General features: G+C 32.2%; 1 protein-coding gene across 1 annotated transcript in view; it reads left to right on the top strand.

Moving 5' to 3' along the window:
* The window catches only part of LOC107454625 (melanopsin-like), a 180,809-nt gene that overhangs the window by 141,618 nt on the left and 16,084 nt on the right, over window positions 1–23,107 (top strand). Inside the window, exon 2 of the mRNA XM_071183841.1 lies at window positions 17,862–18,190. Within this exon, the coding sequence (XP_071039942.1) occupies window positions 17,862–18,190 (329 nt within the window). The remainder of the gene's footprint in view (window positions 1–17,861; window positions 18,191–23,107) is intronic.

Below are 23,107 nucleotides of genomic sequence, written 5' to 3'. Positions count from 1 at the left end.
TAAGCTTCTTGCACATTACGATGCATTCACTAAATTGTTTTCAATATATCAGCCTGCTTGGTAATAGTGGAGCAAAAGTGTACACTGCAAAAAATTCCAGATCAAATTACGGTATAAAGTACCGGCATTTTGGGAGCATCATCCTTAGAATCCATTTTTACCTAAAAATATTAATTTAAAAATACAAAAATATTTATTTAATTAGAGTTATGTGATTCAGTGATTTTTACACTATTTATTACTGTTAAAATTAAGGTATATCAGATATTTTGAACACTCTGAGTACCAGTACTTTTTACCATAATTTGATCCAAGATTATTCACTGTGTGATGCAAACAAAATTCTTTTTAGTACATACATTTTAAATGAATTAATTTCAAATTTCATAAAAAAAAATGAAAATGTCGGTGAGCGGCAGCAAACAGGGATCGTTGCTCTCTAGTAATGACAGAAAATGTACACTGATGTTGTCTCATTAAAGTGTTAAATAATGGTTAGAAAAAATTCTTTCCATTTGTATTCCTTTAAAAAATCGAATGATTTATTTGTTTTTAAAAATTTATAAATTTTCGGGAAAGTCTTAGTAAAAGATTTGTTATTTAAATAACTTGGATTTAAATTTCAAATAAAATTTATTTAGTAAAAGAATTTTCCTAAGAGGAAATATTGAAAGAAAATTAAAATAACGGAGAGTTTTTTTTTATCAAAATAACTGAAAATTGGAGCTGAAAAAATTAAAATCAATTTCAAAAACAATATGTCGCAGTTAATATTAAAATTAGTTGTGTCTGCTGTTGTTTGTGTTTAAATATATTTGCAAGCCAGAGTAATTATGATTAAAAAAAAGATTCTATAGGTTAATTGATTCTATAATGCAAACCATTTATTAAAAATTAATTCCACAGAGATGTTTTGTAAAGATTTACTACTTAAAAGTAATTGATTATTTTTTTTAATTTAAAAAAAAACTTGTGGCTTAGAATTTTAAAAAAAATTACATATAAACTTTTTCGGTCTATCTTTGATCTTAATATTTAAAATGATGATATCTTTTGCATGAAAAAAAAATAATAAATGATTCCCAAAAGCGTTTTAAACGTGTACTTATCAATAAAAAAACCGACGAAGAAATTTATCCAACTAAATATTTTCTGCCAATTACTCTTGAATGTATATTACTTGCATAAATTTTCTTTAATAAAAAATTTCTTTCAAGATATTTTATCGCGTTTTTATTAATATAACATTTAAAAGTTCAGTGCTTGCTTATTATTTTTTGAGTTCATATTTTAGAAATTGCATTTCATCACAGATTCTTCTTTATTTAATATTATTCCAAAAAACCGGCAACACAAGAAAAATTTCTTGATATTTTCTTTGTATTTCGCATTTATGCTTCGGTTAAAATGTATGACTGATCCGGTATTTAAGCAAATATTCATATGAAATAAAATAAGCAGCTAATTTAATTAAAATGTGCAGTGCGCAAACTAAAAAACGGATAACTCCGAATAACTTTTGATCTAATGATAGGAACCTCCTGTTCTAGGACTCAATCTTATAGGTTCTAAGCGGTTGATCTCAAATAGGCTAATTGATTAGTTCCTACGAATTTTAAGTTAAGAAATGAGACATGAAAACGTTTTTTCTCTGAATAAGCATATCTTTTTTTCTACGGATTCAGATTTCTTAATCCCGAAATACAGCGAATAGCCGTAATCTGGAAAATATGGTCCCCATAGTTTGGATCCTTTGATGATAACTTTATTAAAAATACGGCTTCTTTAAAATTTGATTTTCTAAGAACTATTCTATCAATTTCACTCAAATTTTGCATTTTGAAGTGCAAAATGACATTCTTTAAATTGATGTTGACCACTGTGAAATAAAATAATAAAATAATAAAAATTAATAAATAATGCTTTTGTGGAATTATCTTTGGATAAATGAATTTTGTAATTGCGTACAAAAAGGACTCCAAAAATATATATAATTAAAATTAATGGCCTAAACTTTGTCCTGATGACCGTTCTCCTAATGAAAATATGAAGACCGTATTTTCTAGTTTGCGGCTACCCCCCGTTCGTCATCATGGGATCAGAAATCAAATTACGTCAAAAAAAGTTATATGTATTAAGAGGAAGTACGTTTTTGTGTCTGATTAAGTAATTTAAAATATCATCTGCATTAATTCATTAGCATACTTGAGCATCACTCAAAGCATTAAAATTGAGTTCCAGAACATGAAAATCCTATTATTAGATAAAAAGTTATTCAGAGTGACTTGTTAAAGTTATTCAGAGTGACCCACTGTATAATCATTATAACTTTTTACACTCTAATAAGTTATTTTTATGCAATATATATGTATATGGTTCGGTGATGGGAATGTAAGACTTTCAAAAATGAAACAATATGGCAAAGAAACATCCTCTTTAATATTGAAAGATAACAAACCATCTACGAAACTTCACAAACTCCAATTAACAAGTTATTCTTTAAAAACATTAAAAGTTGTTATTAAAAGAACAATTAAAAACTTAAACTTTTGATTGTAAATGTCGCATACTGCAGGTGGGCGTCACCGGGAAGAATTGGGATATCGGGACGAAGTCTCGGACGCTGCACAACAACCTCTCTCGAAGGCAAACTGTCATCTGCTTAAATACTGGACTTCAGCCTTTTCACTCCCTGCCTTGGCCGCCGGTTGATGCTCCTCCGCCGGTATTCCTCCGCGCAGGAACTATTTCGGTTCGTCCTCCTACCTTCGATCTTCGTTCCCATCCTCGATCCTTCTACCTCAGTTTTTCATGCAATCTGAGCTGACGCAACCAACAGCCTCTACAGTAGCCCCCTACCAGCGCTAGCGAGACTTTTCCAGCTCATTGCTGATACTTTCCCTGAAACTTAACTCGACGGCCTGGTCGTGTCTTAACCTCTCTTGGCATGTCACTAGGCTCTGGGATAGTAGATTCCTCTGTAGATTCGCTCATAGCTGTTGATTCGCTTTTAGGAAACATGTCCTGTTCATCTCGGGATACATATGCAGGTTTTAGACGATCCACGTTTACCGTACTTTCCCGGCCATGAATAAGAATCCTAAAAACCTTCTCCCCTCGACTCAGCACTTGAAATGGACCCTCGTATGGTGGCTGCAGGCCTTTCTTTATGACATCGGTCCTCAGGAAAACATGACTGCACGACGAAAGGTCTTTACTTACAAAAACTGCTCTATGGCCCTGATGTCTGGACTTTACTGGCAGCAACTCCTGCATGGTCTCTTTTAGTTTTCCAACAAAGTTTGCGGGATCCGCTGTACCAGTAGACGGACATAAAAATTCTCCAGGCAGTCGTATCGGAGTTCCATAAACCATTTCCGCTGTCGTTGCCTGCAAGTCCTCCTTCCATGCAGCTCTAAAACCTAAAAGAATGGTAGGTAAAACTCTGGTCCACTGACTTGTACTGTAGGCTCTAATCGCTCCCTTCATCTGTCTATGAAATCTCTCCACTTGACCATTTCCTGCGGGATGATAAGGGCTTGTTCGATGACGGGCCGAACCCAGGAACTTAGTCAGGGCATCAAACAGTGAGGCTTCGAACTGTGTTCCCTGGTCTGTTGTGATTCGTAGAGGTATTCCAAATCTAGCAATCCATCCAGCATAGAAAGTCTCAGCAACCGATTTGGCTGTTATATCTACGAGCGGGTAAGCTTCTGGCCACTTGGAAAAACGGTCGACACAAGTTAGACAGTAGCGAAAACCTTCTGATGGCGGCAAGGGACCTACGATGTCGATGTGCACGTGCTCGAACCTGGCATTTGGTGGAACAAATGTACCAAGCTTGCTCTGTGTGTGACGTGTTACCTTAGAACGTTGGCAAGCTAAGCATTGCTGAGCCCATGTTCTAACATCTTTCTTTATACCAGGCCATACATATCGCTCTTCCACCAACCTTATAGTAGCCTTAATACCTGGATGTGAAATAGCATGCAGTTTGGAAAAGACGTTTTTTCTGTCCACTTTCGGTACGAATGGTCGAATCCGTTTGGTAGATACATCACAAAACAGTTCCACACCAGGATCACCTATTACGAATGGTTGAAGTACTAAAGACGAGTTACCGGGTTGAGCTAAAATTTCGGCTAGTTCCTGGTCACCTTTTTGGTTGTTAGCCATTTCTTGAAAATTGATATGGGAAGGTGTTTCTATGGTAGCAATGTTTACTCTGGACAGCGCATCTGCAACCACGTTATCTATTCCCTTCACGTGCTGAATATCCGTAGTGAATTGGCCAATAAAATCCAAATGACGCGATTGTCTTGGCGAACACTTATCTTCCTTTTGTTTAAAGGCATATATAAGCGGCTTGTGGTCAGTGTAGATAGTGAACGGCCGACCCTCTACCATATGACGAAAGTATTTGACGGCCATGTACGCAGCCAAGAGCTCTCTGTCGTAAGCGCTATACTTTTTTTGAGATGGTGCAAGCTTCTTTGAATAAAAACCAAGTGGTTGCCACTCTTTCTCGATCTGCTGATGCAAAGCAGCACCCATCGCAGTATCTGAAGCGTCTACCACCATCGCCAACTGTGCATTCATGACAGGATGGTACAGCGTGGTTGAATTCGCCAATTCTTTCTTGCTCTTCTCAAAGGCAGTAACTGCTTCCTCCGACCACTTGATCGCGCTTTTATCATTTTTCTTAGCACCTTTTAAATATTCGTTTAAAATTGCTTGAGTGTGGGCAGCTCTAGGTATGAATCTTCTATAAAAATTCAAGACCGCAAGAAATCGACGCAGCTCTCTTATTGTAACTGGTTGAGGAAAATTAGCAATTGCAGAAACTTTATCAGGAAGCGGAGTAATACCCTTTTCCGTTACACAATGCCCTAGGAATTCTACTGAAGACTGTCCCAGGACACACTTGCTTACGTTGAGTGTTACACCATATTCAGCAAAACGTTGAAAAACTCGTTTTAAATGCGTTAAATGTTCTTCTTCGTTCTTCGAAGCTACCAATACGTCATCAAAATAAGGTACACAAAATTCAAACTCACCTAAGACTTGATGAATGAAGCGTTGGAAAGTTGCGGCAGCATTTGATAATCCAAACGGCATATACAAAAACTCGAACAATCCAAACGGGGTTGTTACCGCAGTCTTTGGTACGTCTTCGCTGCGCACCGGAATCTGATAATACGCTTTTTCCAGGTCCAAGGTAGAAAATATCCTTTTACCTTCCAAAACCTGAAAACAGTCTTGCATGTTGGGAACAGGGTACCTATCTGGCACGGTCACACCATTAAGACGACGAAAATCACCACATGGTCGCCAGTCGCCGTTCTTCTTTAACACCATGTGTAACGGACTTGCCCAACAGCTTTTGGAAGGCTGACAAACCCCTGATGCTACCAGAAATTCAAACTCTTGTTTTGCAGCCTTCAACTTATCTGGCGATAAACGTCGAGGTTTCGAAAAAACAGGAGGTCCTTTTGTCTGTATCCAATGTTCTACTCCATGCTTAACTTTTCTTGGCGTGACACCTGATCTAATCAGAGCAGGAAATTCAGACAACAAATTGTGGAATTTGGAGTTCTCTAAAATTACCCTTACTGCTGAAGCATTCCCAGTATACCGGGTACCTCTTGTTTGCAACTTGGTCAAAGGATCAATTACTGTAGCATTTTTGACGTCTATTAATAAACCAAAATTGCGTAAGAAGTCAGCTCCGATAATTGGATGAGGCACGGCAGCGATGATAAAAGGCCAGTTGAACTCTCTTCTGAGTCCGAGGTCTAATTTCAACAGGCGTTGGCCAAACGTTGGAATGGTCGTACCGTTTGCGGCGAACAACTTCATCTGAGAGGAATGGTCACTGGATGCATAAGCAGCACAAGGTATCACAGAGACGTCAGCTCCCGTATCGATGAGATAACGTGAGGATGTAGACTTGTCCGTCAGATAAAGTCGCTGAATCATCGCTTCGCCGTCATCCTTATGACTAGATGACGGCCTCAGCAGTTTTCCGGCAGGAACGAACATGGAGGTCGGCATTTTGTGGCTCGTTGTTTAAATATTTTATGATACCAGCAATACTGTGAATTTGCAGACTGTCGGCTTCGGCTTGTAGAGCGTTTCTGACTAGTACTTCTCGACCGGTCACTTGTACGGGCTTCCAACCGTGCGAGACGAGCTGTGATCTCTGTCAATAAAGACCGTAAATCCGTCTGATCCGTCGAATCAGCAACTACGCTGACTGACTGTGCGTTAGTTGTTGTAGCCATGATACCATCCGCCATCTCTGCCAGCTTGTCCAGGTTATCGTTGGAAATCGCCAAAATCTGTTGAACGTTAGTAGGCAATCTCTGCAAAAATAAAGATTTAAGAATTTCATCGTTAATTCTCGCTCCGGCTTTATTCCGCATCTCCAGAAGCAGTCTTGAAGGACGGCGGTCGCCAAGTTGCATCCCCGAAATCAAATCCCTTAAGCGTTGAGCTTCAGATTCAGCATATTGAGAGCACAATCTTTTCTTAAGTGCGGCGAAAGGCTTATCCACAGGTGGACTGATAACAATGTCGCTGATAATCGCCAGTTCCTCCGGTTGTAGAGCAGCAACTACATGGTGGAATTTCGTTGATTCTGTACTTACTCCCGCAAGAGTGAACTGACTTTCTATTTGTCTGAACCACAATTCTGGATTTGCTCTCCAAAAAGGTGGCGGCTTTACAGTGACACGAGCAATTTGTTGATCAGCAGCTTCAGTAGATTCGGGCATTTTTCGCATTAATCCAAAATTTATAAGTCCAACAATAGAAGTAATTTGAACTCACGGCTTGCCAAAAAACTTTAAAACTTGAAACGTACCAGCATTTCCCCGTAATCCATCAACTAGTAGAATTTCTCAAAAGCAGTTTGCAGAAACAGAAATATACGTGTTCATTTACAGGTCACCAATTGTATATGGTTCGGTGATGGGAATGTAAGACTTTCAAAAATGAAACAATATGGCAAAGAAACATCCTCTTTAATATTGAAAGATAACAAACCATCTACGAAACTTCACAAATTCCAATTAACAAGTTATTCTTTAAAAACATTAAAAGTTGTTATTAAAAGAACAATTAAAAACTTAAACTTTTGATTGTAAATATCGCATACTGCAGGTGGGCGTCACCGGGAAGAAATGGGATACCGGGACGAAGTCTCGGACGCTGCACAACAACCTCTCTCGAAGGCAAACTGTCATCTGCTTAAATACTGGACTTCAGCCTTTTCACTCCCTGCCTTGGCCGCCAGTTGATGCTCCTCCGCCGGTATTCATCCGCGCAGGAACTATTTCGGTTCGTCCTCCTACCTTCGGTCTTCGTTCCAATCCTCGATCCTTCTACCTCAGTTTTTCATGCTATCTGAGCTGACGCAACCAACAGCCTCTACAATATATATGTTTTAAAAAAATAAGGAAAATTAAGTTCGAAATTCCGCGTTCAATTGTTAAAATTTTATATTTTATAGCTGTCATTGAACTACCGATCCAATTTTTGGGTTTATGACTACTATTGCGTTCAACTCCGTAGTCTTGTAATTTTGAAACCAATCCAGAGAGCAAGAGAACTCCTGGATTAAGTTATGCGAGTGTCAAGTTGCCTTCGTTGCCAAGTTGAGTTTTTGAGGAAACTAACCAGCATTTCGTAACATGAAGAGGAAAACCGCAAAATCCCCTCACAGTTAGCCTGGTGGCAAGGGGACTCTAAACCATGATCCGTCTACCACTGAGGATTTTTAAGTCAGCACTATGGTCGGTGCGAGCCGGATGCGGAGTTCGTATCGACCAGCCATCACTAGGATTCAAACCCGATTCACCTCATTGGAAGGCGAATACTCTATCCCCTGAGCCACCACGACTCATTGTTAAAATTTTGTTTAACATTGAAAAGGTTCCCTCCTTGCTGCGCCATTAACTTAAACACGTGTTTTTTAGCTATATCCAAAAATAAAAAGCTCGTCGACAAAACATAGAAAGCCAACGAAACGACGACTACACACTAAAACATTTGTTTTAATGTGCTCATCTCAATTCCTTATATTCTAAACTGAGTAATGATGAGCACAATACCACACTATTCAAATTTCGAAAAAAAAAGTTATATCTTCACATGTTTTTCACAATTTATGAAAAACACACAATACCACACTATTCAAATTTCGAAAAAAAATTATATCTTCACATGTTTTTCACAATTGATGAAAAAAAATGTAGTATCTAAATAATAAGCGAACGTTTTAAAAAATACTGGAAGATAAAATCATTCAGTATGTTGCTTTCTGTTTTCGAAACTAATTATTTACTCTCACCAAATTTTAAAATTAGTAACGAAATTCGTCAACGGATGTCGCTATTGACAAAGAAATAAACAAAATATGAACTATTTACACGATGCACCTCGTTTTTACTACAAATGTGAAAAACAAAACTAGTATTATAATATCAAAGAAGGAGTACAAGATAAATCAGAAGAGTTGTTTCTGAGGAAATAAAATAAACTAAATGCTCGAATTAGAGAAATCAATAAAAAAATTTTCCACGGGAATTTTTTAAATTTTAAAATGTCAAATTGAAAAGCCAGATAGATGAATAATCTTGAATAAAACTTAATTCTTGAAAACACAGTTTATATTGAAAATAAGGTAGTGATTTTAAGAGCTACTAGTATAGTTGAGATTAGAACAAAACACGTTATCCTAAACTCTGTGCATAATTCTGTTTCAAATGGGTTGTTATCATAAGAATACGACTTTGAATTGTTCTGAACATAATATTGATGATGTAGGTTCTAAGATTAGGACAAGTATTCCTTGCGTAAATCTTAAGTTTAGTACCCTAACGTTAAATTTGAGCACGGTAGGAAAACTAACTCTTTGACAGCACCAAATGATGGAAGTTATCCCAGCTTAATATTATACATTGCGAACCAATCCACGTTATTCAAATTTATTAAAATAACCTGCAAAAATATTTATGAATTCTAATGAGAATTACTAAGGACTGTTTAATTAGCTTTAAAACGTCTTAAATAACTAATTTTAAAATTAATGGTAAAAAAAGATGTTTATGAAATTGCAAATTGTTTAAACTTCAATTTGTTATGATATATATATATATATATATATATTTATATAATATTTTTTAAATTAATCACTAAAACGTTAAGGAAAATATCTTTTTCAAAGTGCAAGAAACTGTTGATGGAAAAGAAGTAGTTTTCTAACATACGTTTACTATTTAAGAAATTTCGGTGAAATTATGAAAATTAGCCATTAATTTTTGAGGGCCTTTTGAAAAAAAAGAAAGAAAAAGAAAAAGTGCGATACTCGCCATTGTAAAGAACTTAAGAAAAGTTAATAAAGTTTACTGTATATTGTTATGATTATAATGTAAAACTTACTAACTTAATTCGGAGCTGTACAGTGCGTCAAAAAAAAACATACCACCCTAAGTAACTTTTGATCTAAGGATAGGATCTTCACGTTTTATTACTCAATCTCAATGGTTCGAAGAGGTAACCTCAAATATTTTAACTATTTGGTGCAGACGATATTTTAAGCAACGAAATCAGACACAAAAACGTACTTTCTCTGTAGACGTATATCTTATTTTGGACAGATTTTGATTTCTGATCCCCAAAATATAGAAAGTAGTCGGTATCTGGGAAATATTGTTCAAATAGTTTGGCGAGAAGAACGTCAAGAAGAGATGTCAATTTTACTTTTTGCGTATTTCACCATATCACGAGAAATCTTTAATCGAATTTTTAAAAAAAATTCAAAACAATTTTTTTAAAATTCGCATATCTTAAGATGCTTCCATTAAAAAAAAAAAACTTTTAGTAAGCATTATACATTTTTTTGTTATTTTATTTAATAATAGTTTGAAACATTTTGAGTACAAATACATATCATAAAATTTTCACATTATTTTAAAGAAAGTAATTTTACATATTACAATACAAAATTTTAGCAAATTCGGTCAAAAGGTTCCTAAAAAATTGAACTTTAAATGTACTATTTTTTTTAAAGAAAAATCATTTTTTCTGGAACTACTTGACCGATTTCGTTTAAATTTTGTATTTTACCATGTAAAAAATGTTCTTTAAAATGATATAAAAATTTGTATACCTTACTATTCAAATCGTTTTGACTATTACATATAAAATAATAAAAAATATCAAAAATTTACTAAAAAATATACTTTGCATGAATTATCTTTATGTAAACAAATTTTATAATTCTGTGTAAAAAGCTTTGGACCGCTCTCCTTACTAAATTATAGGGACCATATATACCAGATTGAGGCTGCCCTCTTTATTTCGGGGTTTTAGAAATCCGAATCCGTCGAAAACGAAGCATGTGTATTCAGAGAAAGTGCGTTTTTGTGCTTGATTTCGTAACTTATACAGGGTGTCCCAAAAGGTCGTTTACAAACTTAACATGCTGGTCTGTCATATCATGGTGAACAAGATTTACATAGGAACTTGTGTCCGAAAATTAAAACTGCGACCGCTAGAGGGCGATAATTGCACGAAAACGGGAGAGTGGGAAAAACAAGCATTTCAGGCGTGGACGTTGAAGGAGAAAGATGAATGAGTTTAGTAACGCAGAAATGGCCGACATGCATTACGTATACGGCGCCGCTGATGGAAATGGACGAGCCGCTGCACGGACGTACCTTGAGCGCTTCCCAAACAGACGTCAGCCAAGTCATGTTTTGTTTGGACGATTGCACCGCAGATTATGTGAATCAGGTGCTTTCGTAGCACGTAGACACATCGGTCGAGAACGTGCTACACGCACACCTGTCGTAGAGGAAACCGTGCTACAGGAGTATGCCATCAACCCGCAAAGAAGTCTCCAAGAAGGCGAACGTGTCTTGGTTGTAGCTCGTTCCGCCATAATGCGCATACTGCACGATGACATGCAACACCCTCACCACTTCCAAAAAGTACAGGCATTGTACGCTGACGATTATCCCAAACGCATTGCATTCTCACGCTGGTATTTGCAACAGCGGGTCGCACAGCCAGATTTTCTATCATGGATTTTGTTTTCTGATGAATCGGATTTTGTTTTCTGATGACGTTTGTGAACACCCAACTCTCACATTTCACTCAAATGGAAGCAGTACTTTTTCACATAATTTCAACGTTTGTCTTGATTAGACAAACAAATGGCCTGAGTCTAAGACAACACCGAGGCCTATAAAGAAACTTATTGGAGCATAACGTTAATTTACGGTCAGTGGCCATGAAATTTACAAGAAAAAAACTACGGCCAGAGCTGTCTTTTTTATTAATATAAGAGCTTCACAGACATGAATATATTTTAACATCAGGGAAATGAGCACGTCTTACTATTTAAGGTTGTATTGGTGAATCATATGCATTAACAGATTAATGTCGTATGATTTTTGTTCTATTTGAAAGTTTAATTAGTTATCAAATTATTTATTCATATTTAAAAGCTAAAATTAAAAATCTAATTTGGTAAAAAAGAAAATTTGGAAAGATATTAAAAGCTGTTGCGTTTTTTTATCTAAACTGCTCAAAAATGACTTAACTAGTTTTTTTTCCATAAAGGAAAAAAGAACTAATTTAGAAAACAATGTGATAGAGTTAATTTTTTAACTAAATTCAATAAGTACCTACGCGATTTGGAAAAATACTAATTATTTAAATTTTAAATGTATTTATCCATATTAAAAAGCATTAATTAAAATCTAATGTTGTAAAAAGGAAAGTTTGAAAGATATTAAAAAAACTGTTACTTTTTTCCTCTAAATAGCTCTAAAATGAGACTTTTGAAGAAAAAAAACAATTTAGAGAGCTATGTGATGGAGTTAATTTTTTAACTAAATTCAGCATTTGTTTCGGCTTTCTGGAGAAATAGTAACCCTTTATATATTAAATTTATTTGCATGCCAGAAAAAGCGTATTGCTAAATGCAGAAGGTTCCATAATGCAAATCAATCATTAATTGAATTCTCAAAGAAGTCTTGTATTGATTTACTACCGAAAATTGCTTAATTATTTTATTTTGCTAAGAAAGAAACCGCTTCAGGAGGTTCAATTTTTCTAAAACCTCTTTTAAGAAAATGAAATATTCATTCAGAAATTCCTTTGACGTTTAAGTTTGATCTTAAAATTTAAACTGAATGTGATTTTTTAAAAATAAATTAATGACTCTCAAACATTTTAACTGTGTACTTGTAGTGAGAAAAAATATGACAAACTTTATTCAACCAAATATATTTTCGGATTACTTTAGAAAATACATTTCTTTATTTATTTCTTTTAAAAGAAAAAAATATCTATAATTATCTCATATCGTGTTTTTATAAAAATAAATTTCTGCTTCCTTTAAATTTACATTTTTTTTTATAATTTTTATTCAATTAGGCCCTCTTTTATTGAGTAAAAGTTTAAAAGGCAGCATCACAGAAAATAGCAAACGTGTTAAGATATTTTTCCTATTTTGCATTTTTATAATTATTTATTTCTTTGACATAGGAAAAAACATTGATTCTCTTTCCTGAAAAAAAAAAGATAAAATGAAATACTTTGTTAATGTAATTAAAACGTGCAAAAATGTAAACGTTTTACACTTTAACTGGTTATTCTTGGGCAGTTTCATAACAATTAAAAAATTTATTTTTGTTGTAGATTTAAGATGTTTAACTCAATTCTTTATTCTCTGGAAAAATTAGTACTGTACTCACTACTTCACCGTTCGAATCTCAAGGAAAATATAACATTGATATTTATATACAATTTATAAAAAATGTCGTTGTCCGAAATATGTTGGCTGAGAGCTAAAGAAAAAATATGATTAATGATAGAGTTACAAGGATTGCCGTGTTCTGCTTAGGAAACCAACCATTTAATTCTCTCCAAATTTTAAAATTCATTACCAAGTTAATCAGTAGATGTCGCTACTGAAAGGCAAACTATAAAAATGTGATTTCTACTGCATGTTAAACCAAACCAACCATTTAATTCTCTCCAAATTTTAAAATTCATTACCAAGTTAATCAGTAGATGTCGCTACTGAAAGGCAAACTATAAAAATGTGATTTCTACTGCATGTTAAACCATATCAACCGAAATATTTGCGACAATATTCTTAATTTTGTCCTTAGACTGCATCACATTGTTACTGCAGATAGTAATTATAGAAAAACATTGCTGATAGGAAAACATTGTTTAATACCTTCTACTAGTTATAAGTGACATCTGTGAACAAATTTTGTACTTAACAAACTTTGTCAATTTTTGGATATCTGGTAATAGTTAAAAAGGAATAAACTTAATAACAATATTATAATTTTCTCGTTGAGTGAAAATAAGTGAATTCAGAGATCAGTATATTGGAGAAGGACATATTTATCTGTACGTAACAAAGACAGAGTGTAACGCTGTAAGAAAGCACAATTGGAAAAAACAGATAAAAAGGAACACCAGAGTTAAGGAGTAGCTTGTATATGTAGCTTTTTTGTGTTCAAATATATTGGTACAAAAAAGTACGTAAGTGCAATAGTACAATTATGCTTAAGAACTAGAAAATCATTATAATTGCATTCGAATAAGCTGATTTTGAGAAAAGTAAGATGACAGCTCTTAAACGGGATGAGAATTTTTTTTTTAAAAATTATTTTTGTTGAACAATCATTTTGATTTTTTCGCATTTTTTTTCTTTTTTATCCTTTAAAGAGGGCTGGGTTAGGTGTCGGGAATTCTTTCTTTTAAATATATCTCCACGCTTCGTTTGATAGCTGGTGAGCGGATGAATAATGTACGAATAAAAACTTTATCTAAACAGTAAAAAAGTGGCAGCAAATTTATAACGGAAAGTAGTGATGATACAGCTGACACTTTCTTTGCAAATTTTTAGAGACAAATATTTTATGGTATACATACTCAAAAAACTGACATACTTGACTTTAAAAAAAAACTCTCATGTATTGAATTTAATAATAGGAAGATAGATGAATCGTTATTTTGAGAAATAAGTTAGTTGAAATAAATAACTTAATGCTGTTAGATATTTAAGTATAGAATCCGTCGTTATTCTAAAAAACATGCTAGTTAAAGTTTAGAATGTAATGATTTTATACTTGAACGATAAACTATCATTATTCTGAAAAATAACTCTCTATAGTACAAATTTAAATTATGTTATATTCTTTAATAATAGATCCATCGCTAGTCAGTAACTAGTTTAAGTATAGAGTGTCATGATTTTATAATATAATAATCTATCAATAAATCTATCATTATTCTACAAAATAAAACACGAAGAGCAATGATTTCATGCTCTTTAATCATAGATCTATCGTTATTCCATAAAATAACTAATTAACGTAAAGTATGTAATGATTTTATGTACTTAAAAAATAAATTTATTTCATTCCTAAAAATACTTAGTTAGAGAACATAATCAGATGATTTTAATGCATACAGTGTGCAAAAAACACCCTTAATTCCTTCATCGCAAAAAAACAAAATAACTCGACTTCCAGGAAAATTTTAACGAGGCGCTTCTGTTGTATTTCTGAGTATTATATTGATTGCGATTAATTATTTTAAAAAAAATAGAAGAAACAAGTTCTAAATAAATTTGAATTTTGTTTAAATTTCAATGCTGCCGAATAACTCTTAGCGCAGAAAGTGGTAGAAAGGTATACCACTGCCGTGATGAAAGTGCTAATAACTTTTGACCTAATTATCAGATTGTCACGAACAAAGACTCAATCTTAATGGTTTGAGGGACTAATTTTTTGACTAATTATGTAGCGATAATTTCAGTTACGTGGTCTTATACAAAAAATTTATTATCTTTGCGTAAAAATACCTGTTTTTCGACGGATTCGTATTTTTGCTCCTCAAAATATATAATTAGATAAATTTCCCGCAGTCCAGAAAATAAGGTCCCAATAGTTCGATTAAGAAAGCAGTCGAAATCTTGGGATTGTTTAATGTCAATTTAACTTTTTGCTAATTTGCCATGTACTACTGCATCTGGAGTATTTTTTAAGCGAATTGAACCATTTTTGCACACAATTATAAAATTCTTTTATCCAAAGAAAACTTCACTCAAAAAAGAATATTTAATAATTTTGTTTATTATTTTATTTAATAATAGTCGAAACATTTAAATTATGAGGTATGCAAAATCATTTCATAATTTTAACGACAATAATTTTAAGTGGCAAAATACAAAAGAAGTTTGAACAAAAATGGCAGCATAGTTCCCGAGAAACTAAATTTTAAATAGATGACTTTTTTCAAATAAATCAGTCAATGAAACTTAATATTCTATGAAAAAGAATTATGAATTCCATACTAAAATGAAAATTGTTGACTAAAACAAAACTTTTGCAACTTAACTGGTCTTATGAACATCGAGCGTTGAGAAATAAAATTGCAAAAATTTGTTATAAAAGGTAGCATTTCACATGGGATAGAAAATTAATTATAATTAATTAAAAAAGTTGGTTCTCAGTCTAGTAGACTTCATACCATTGTTGTTAATAATAGAGACAATATGAATGAAATGATGTCGCTGTCCGTTATTCTGGTATCTGTACAAAATAAGGACATTGGAGACATCATTTAATTAACTAAATCCTCAAGAACGAAAAAAAATTATTCCAGAATATTTCCTTTATAATCGTTATTAACTATTCTAAACACTTGTTATACGCAAAATTACTATTAAATAACCATACATTTTGTGAGATATTCAAAATTTAAAAAATGCAATAGTTATACGTGGCATTTTTATCAAATTATTCATACTATTATGTACCAAAAAATTGCTGTGTTTTCTAGTAAAAAAGGTTTGCTTGTCAAGTAAAAGAAAATTTTAAGCAATCTTAGAACGAGACTATATTTTGATATTAAAAGAACTAAATACATTAATCAAAAATTTACTAAACTTTGTTGTAGTTATGTCTTTTGGCTCGTAAAAAAACGAAACAAAACCTAGCTCGATAAAATGATTTTGACTCGCATTAAGAAAACAAGGTGGCGCAAACTTTGTTGAGCGTGATAACATTCTCCTCTGCTTTTTTTTTTTCTTCCTCTCTTTCTCTCAACTATTATCTAGAGTATCTAGTTTACGTTATGATCCAGAAGTCTATAATACCGGAGGTCCAACTGATATTAAACCAGGTCACCGGTAACAGCGCCACCCAACGGCCTGCCAGGATTGCTGTTGAATAATCAAATTTGGTTTATTATAATGAATTTAAATATAGTAAATAATGAATTATAAATGAAGATGGTGAGTCCAAAGGAAAAAAAAATAATTTGTTTTTGAAAGAAACTACAAAAATAAGCAAAAAATTCTATAAATAAAAAAAATATGCGGTGTATTTCTCAGAAAATTTCTGAATTATTTGCCTTATACTCTGCACTCAAAAAAAAGTCAAATTTAGTCTAAGACTCAACAATCTCCAAACTGTCAATCATTATATTCGTGATTTGAAGTTCTAAAATCAACAGTTTTAGTATAAACTGAAATTTTGCTTAATATTTTTAAGTAAAGTTCTCGATAAATACAATCAAGAATAATAACTTAAAAAAATTAGAATTTTTTTTAAAAAATTTAACATATTTCAGTATTTATGTTTCAGTTTTATGCTTAGTTTTGTAGCGTTATTTAGGGCGTATATTTCCTATCAAATTCATTATTTTTTTAATGGCGATAAGAAGCTATTTCTCTACCTATGATTTGCGCGACCATCAGTTATAACTTTAAAAAATACCACAAAAAAAAACTTGCAATGTTTACCTAAATGGGGGTAACAGTAATGGTTTACGTGAGGTCAGGAAATGAGGCTAGAATGAGGGAGCTATTTTGTCATGTTATGCTTTCGTTCATATGATCATTTCTCATCGAGTTTATTTTCAGTTTTAGAAACATTATCTCAGTTATTTATAACCACATAAGTTTGGGTTTGTAACCAACTCTTTACAGTAGGTAAAATTTTGAAATCCCATCCACCTTCACTACCTAAAAATCCCTTCTAATTATCTGAAATTAATTTAATTTTAAAAATAGTCCTAAAATGCAAATCAATTTTAGGTAATGAGCTAAATGAAATTATCTTTATAAATTGATCTCAATCAAAAACATGTTTCACATTACTAGAAAAAATTTTTTTAATTCTTTTAAATTTTATATTAATTTTCAGTATATATGTTTCAGTTTTATACATGATTGCGTAGCAATGTTAAACCTTTTTAAGGCCGGGGGAAGTATATTTCCTATCAAATTCATTAATTGTTTCAATGGGAAGTTATTTTCCTTCCAATGGTTCGTGCAGTCATAACTTTAAAAAAAATGCAAAAAAAGAAAGAGTGCTTGGTTTACATAAATGTGGGTAACATTAATGATTAATGTGAGGTCAAAGAGAGTACCTTATGGAATAGGTCAAGAAAAATATTAATCTTATTAGTTTATAGCGTTTGCATTGATTTTTAGAATATTTCCTTTTTTTGGCCCATACAAAGAACAGGTACTCAACTAGCTTGCAATAAAATATTTCCTTTTTGACTACATGTGGTGATGTGCCTTTCCGTAAGAGCTAAAACTACTTAGCTCAAAGAAAAAATTTAAAAAGAAAAAGAAAAACAATGTCTCCTCGCACATCAACTATAAATTTTGTTATTTCTGCTAAAATGACTCACATCTATTATGAGACTTGATACTTAGTCGTTTTCTAGTTTGTGAATTCAAATGTTTTGAATGTATTTAACTCTTTATGAAGTAAATTCCTATTCAGATCTCTCTTTTCTTTACATAGGTATGACTGCCATAGGGACCTTAGCAGCTATAGCTATTGATCGTTATATCATCATCTCACGCACATTCTGTGGACAAAGTATGTCAGGAAAATCGTCATTTGCTACTATCACTGGTATATGGGTATATTCTTTGATACAGGCCACGCCACCGTTGTTTGGATGGAATAGATTCATTGTGGAGCATCCCGGGATAGCTTGCTCATTAGATTGGCAATCTTCTGATGTATCGCATGTCTCCTTCATAATCTACATATTCTTCCTCGGATATTTTTTACCGTTAGTCATCATAAGCTTCTGCTACATCAGAGTGATCTGGATCATCAAAACAGTGAGTAGTCTCTCATTTTACGAACAGTAATTTTAAAACCTGCTGTTGTTCTCTTTAGTGTTGCTTTTATAACCAAACTTAAAACTAATGGGTTCTTCGGAAAGTAATTTCGTTATTTTTCTTTCAATATATCATTATATTTTTCACATCTAACATAATAAAGACATTAATTGATAATTTGCAGTTTGTACCAATTAATAAAGGCATTAATTGATAAAAACTGCGGAATAACACAAATTGTGAGATTGCTAAATGATTAAATTAAACGAAAGGGACCATGATAATTTAGAAAGCCTAAAGTTTAATCTCAAAGCTCTATATATGGGTTCCTCATGTTCTTTCGAGGGGAAAATTTGTGCAGTCTGGTTGACGTCAGTGATTGGTCAAAAAACCGAAGAACTTTGCCACCAAAGAACGACTATTTTATACTTGTAAAATCACGGTACTGCCAGAAAGATGGAAAAGGTTATTGGACCAAAATGGACAATAAATGGTTAAATAACACAATTTTGTCATTATAAAAAAATCGCTTTTCATTTTCATAAAAAAAAAATTACTTTCCGAGCAACCCAATAGATCTATAAAGTTTTAGAACTTAATGAAGAGAGCCCCCCAATCATCGCCTTTAAAAATTATTTATCCAATCGTTGTTAAAAATAAAGTATAAAAACTTTGTATGTTTGAACTAAGAACTAAATATTTCAGTAAAAACAGAAGGGTTATTATACTCTGACGAATAATTATTAAGTACTATCAAAATGGACAGTAAAGGTTAGTGATGAAGTTGATCGTAAAGTCACTCCTCCTCAAGCGAGTTCTTATTAAACTTAAAGAGTTGCAAGTCGAGCCACAAATATTGTTTAATCCCTAAGGGAAATTGGAAAATACAATTTCCCTAAGCGACGGAAAAATCAATCAGATTGAAAGAGCTTGATGGGATTGAAGCATCCATTTGCTTCATATAACGGAAATTGATAAGAAATTGATAGGAAACTTATTTTTCTTACGTTAAGTGTTTTGTGTAATTAGTGAATAATTGTGTAGTGAATAAGATTACAGGAGGACAGTTTTAGAAAATCACTGCTTTGGGAAACCGGACACTAAACCTGAATACTAAATATCAAGTAATTACATCATTAAGAACAAGGCATTACCCGTTAAACCGTAGGTGACATCTGTTTTTCACGGAATTTTAATCATAAAATGTTTAATTTAAATATATTAAGGGACTGGTTTGGGTTGAAAGTAAGTAGTTCGATGCCGGATCGTTAATTTTTACTTTAAGGCCAGTTAAATTGCAAAAAAAATAAAAGATTCTTTATTTATTCCGGTTTTTTAAGTCTTCGATTGCGAAATTTTGAAAGTTTATTCTAAATTTTCAATAAACGGCTACCAAAAAAGATATAAGATCTTAGAATGGTTGGTTTATTTATATATCTAAAATAAATTACGCAATGACTGTTTTATTTAAACGAAACCGTGTACCATGTATTGTATTTAATCAAACAAGCAATATATATTTAATTAAACAAATCCGTATTTTTAAATAACATTATTTTTTTCAATTTATGTGTATATTTTCATTCAATTAGATGATATTTTATTAATAGATCGATATTTTTGAAGAACGTTGGAGTTGTGGCTAATTTTTTATCGTAAATAAAACTATTTATTTATCTTGTTATATAGTTTGGAATTTATGCAGCTATTCCAGTTTTTTTTACTTATTTCAACTAGAAAAAGAGTTTTTTAATCCAAAAATTACAATACGTGTAGAGATGCTTTTGAAAGCCACGAATACTGAACCAGTTAGTCTCAAAGCACTTCCAATCAGTAATGTGTCCACTTAAAACATTTTTTTCATCTATCTATGCTCTTCAAGTTTATATTATTTAATATTATTGTGTTTTTACACGAAAATAAACATAATTACTTTTATTTTATTATTATTTATGTTATTATTGCATATTAAATAATGTTAATCCTTTTTTTTAATTTCCTTTATTATTTCATCATATAATTTTGCTTTTCAAGTAGTCTTCCACATAGTAAAGTATAACACATTACATTAGCTGAATATCCTAATCTCGCTTTGAAATCCTAAATTGTTTATCCTAAATTTTTCAAATAGGACTGTATAAGACTATTTGTACAGTGTGCCAAAAAAAGGACTACCCCAAATAACTTTTAATTCAATGATTGGATCTTCACGTTCTGGGACTCAATCTTAATGGTTCGAGGGAGTTATCTCAAATATGCTAGTTACTTAGTACAGATTATATTTTAAGTTACGAAATCAGACATAAAAACGTACTTTCTCTGATTAAGCATATCTTTTTTTCAACGGATTGAGATTTCTGACCTCAAAATATAGGTCCAAAGTTTGGACCTCTTTAAGATTAATTTTAGTTTCTGCGTATTTTGCCATATCTTGAGAACTGTTAAAGCAAATTGAAAAATGCTTGCACACAATTATAAAATTCGCTATCCAAACAATAATTTCATGCAAAAATTAATTTTAGTAAATATTTATTATTTTCTTATTATTTCATTTAAAAATAGTCTTAAAACTTTTTAAATTGTAAGGTATGCAATTTTTTACATAATTTTAAAGCATGTAATTTCACAAAGCAAAATACAAAATTCAAGCGAAATCGGTTGAATAGTTCCTGAGAAATCGAATTTTAAGGATACGGCTTCCTTAAAATTCGATTTCTCAACTATACGACCGATTTCGCTCAAATTATGTATTTTGCTATGCATTTTGCATTTTTTATTTTCCGTACATTCTTTAAAATGATACAACAAATTTTAAACCTCACAGTTATCGACTATTATTGAATAAAATAAGAAATACTTAATAAATTTTCTTTCTGCACGAAATTATTTTTGGCTAAATGAATTTTATAATTGTATGCAAAAAATTTTCATTTTGCTTAAAACTTCCTAGAGATATAGTGAAATACGTTTAAGGCAAAATTAATTTTAAGGTGTCCAAACTTTGGATCGCTCTCCTGACCAAACTATAGGGACCATATTTCCCAGATCTATATTTTAGCTTGTCAGAAATCCGAATCCATCAAATAAAAGGAATGTTTATTCTGAGAAAGTGCGTTTTTGTGTCTGATTTCGTAACTTAAAATATTGTCAGCACTAATTAATTAGCATATTTGAGATCACGCCCTCGAACCATTAAAATTGAGTTATAGAGCGTAAAGATTCGATCATTAGATCAAAAGTTATGTAGGGTGTCCCGTTTATTTATTTTTTTCGCAAACTTTATGTGCTTAAAAACGTTATATTTAGCAAAGGGTCGCATAAATATTGGCCAAACTTCTAGGGGGATCAAGGCACATTATCAGGATTAAAAATGCGTAGGAACTTATGTCGTGAAATATCATACACTGATTAGGTAGCATTCCTATAATGTAATGTCTCTTCGTGTGCAACCATAACGCTCTAGAACTCTAGATCAAGTATTCCACAAACGCTCTATATCAAGTATTCCACGAACCGGCCTTAATAGGGAAGCGGCCCTAGCTGCTTACGACGACATTTCCGGGCATTGGTTTCTGTACATTTTTAGTCGTTTTCATGTGCCCTAACTCTCCCAGAATTTTGTCGCAACATTTAAGTGACCCCTTGTAACGTATACATTTAATAAACTAAAAAAATATATCAAAAAAGTCAATTTTAAAAAAAAAAATCTGTGGTTTATAGATTAAAACTATTTTCAGTGAAATCTCCACACCCGAGTTAGGCAATATCAAGTATTTGCATAAAGACAACAAAAAATTTGTTCCTTTGTGTTATTAATAATATTTTTAGAATATATTGAGTATTGAGTATATTGAGTATTTTCTCAGTACTGAAATATGTTAATTAAAACATGCTTTTGTATTTTCTAAAATTATTCGTTTAAAATCAATAATCGATAAACACATTAATATAAAATTTCAAACCCAGTATTTTTTTCTCTTTTTTTTTAAAAAGATTTGAAAAATTTACATTTTAACCTTTGTAAAAGTTTTGTTACTTTTATGGAACGGACCTGATAAGCGTTTGACTGCTTGTAAAATTTTTTTTAAATGATTATCTGTGTAAAAAAAGAAATTTGCTTCATTTTACTCTGGTGGAAATATATTTTGCGATAAACATGCCATCTTTCATTTTTATAAAATTCCTATAATTTTGCTTCAGTTCAGAAAATAATATTTTAATTAGTGTTTGCAATTTAAATTATTTCCTGTGCAGCATTTCCGCCTCTCCCTATTGATTTCGTTTCTTCAGCAAGAAAGTTAGTAATTTAAATAATTTGATAGCACTTTCTCTTACCATTTCAGTAATGAAATAAAAGAGCGCGAATAAGAAGTAAAATCACGTTAGATGAAAGGAAAATGCTTGAAAACTTGTTCGAAACATTACACACAACAAAGCACTCAAAACCTATCTTTTTTTTTTTTTTTTTTACAATTTGCAGTCGTTTCAGTCTATTTATACCTCTTTCAGATACTGTAATAAGAGGAGCGTTACAGTAAGTCATGACAGGTTTTATAAAAATCTTATAGGTATCAAGTAGAGTTGTGGTATACATATATATATATATATATATATATAAGTTCAAAATGAAGAATAAAACAAAGAAAAATTATAGACATATGGAAAAAAAAGGGGGGGGGAATAATAAGTAAAAAATAACAAACAACAGTTTATATAATATATATAATAATAATAAAAAAAAAAGAAAGAAAGATGAAATTTTATTTAAAAAACCGGAAAAATAAAACCGGGGAAAAAAAGATATAATCTTTTCTTCAGCCCACACGATTATATCCGCAAAACAGAGTGCTTTCTGATATTGTATCAATAAAGCCAAAGCAAAATATATTAATACAATAGTGTGAGGAGCACTCAAAA

The sequence above is a fragment of the Parasteatoda tepidariorum genome, chromosome 1, assembly GCF_043381705.1.
Source record: "Parasteatoda tepidariorum isolate YZ-2023 chromosome 1, CAS_Ptep_4.0, whole genome shotgun sequence".
Lineage (NCBI taxonomy): Eukaryota > Metazoa > Arthropoda > Arachnida > Araneae > Theridiidae > Parasteatoda > Parasteatoda tepidariorum.
This window is presented reverse-complemented; position numbering and strand designations above follow the sequence as displayed.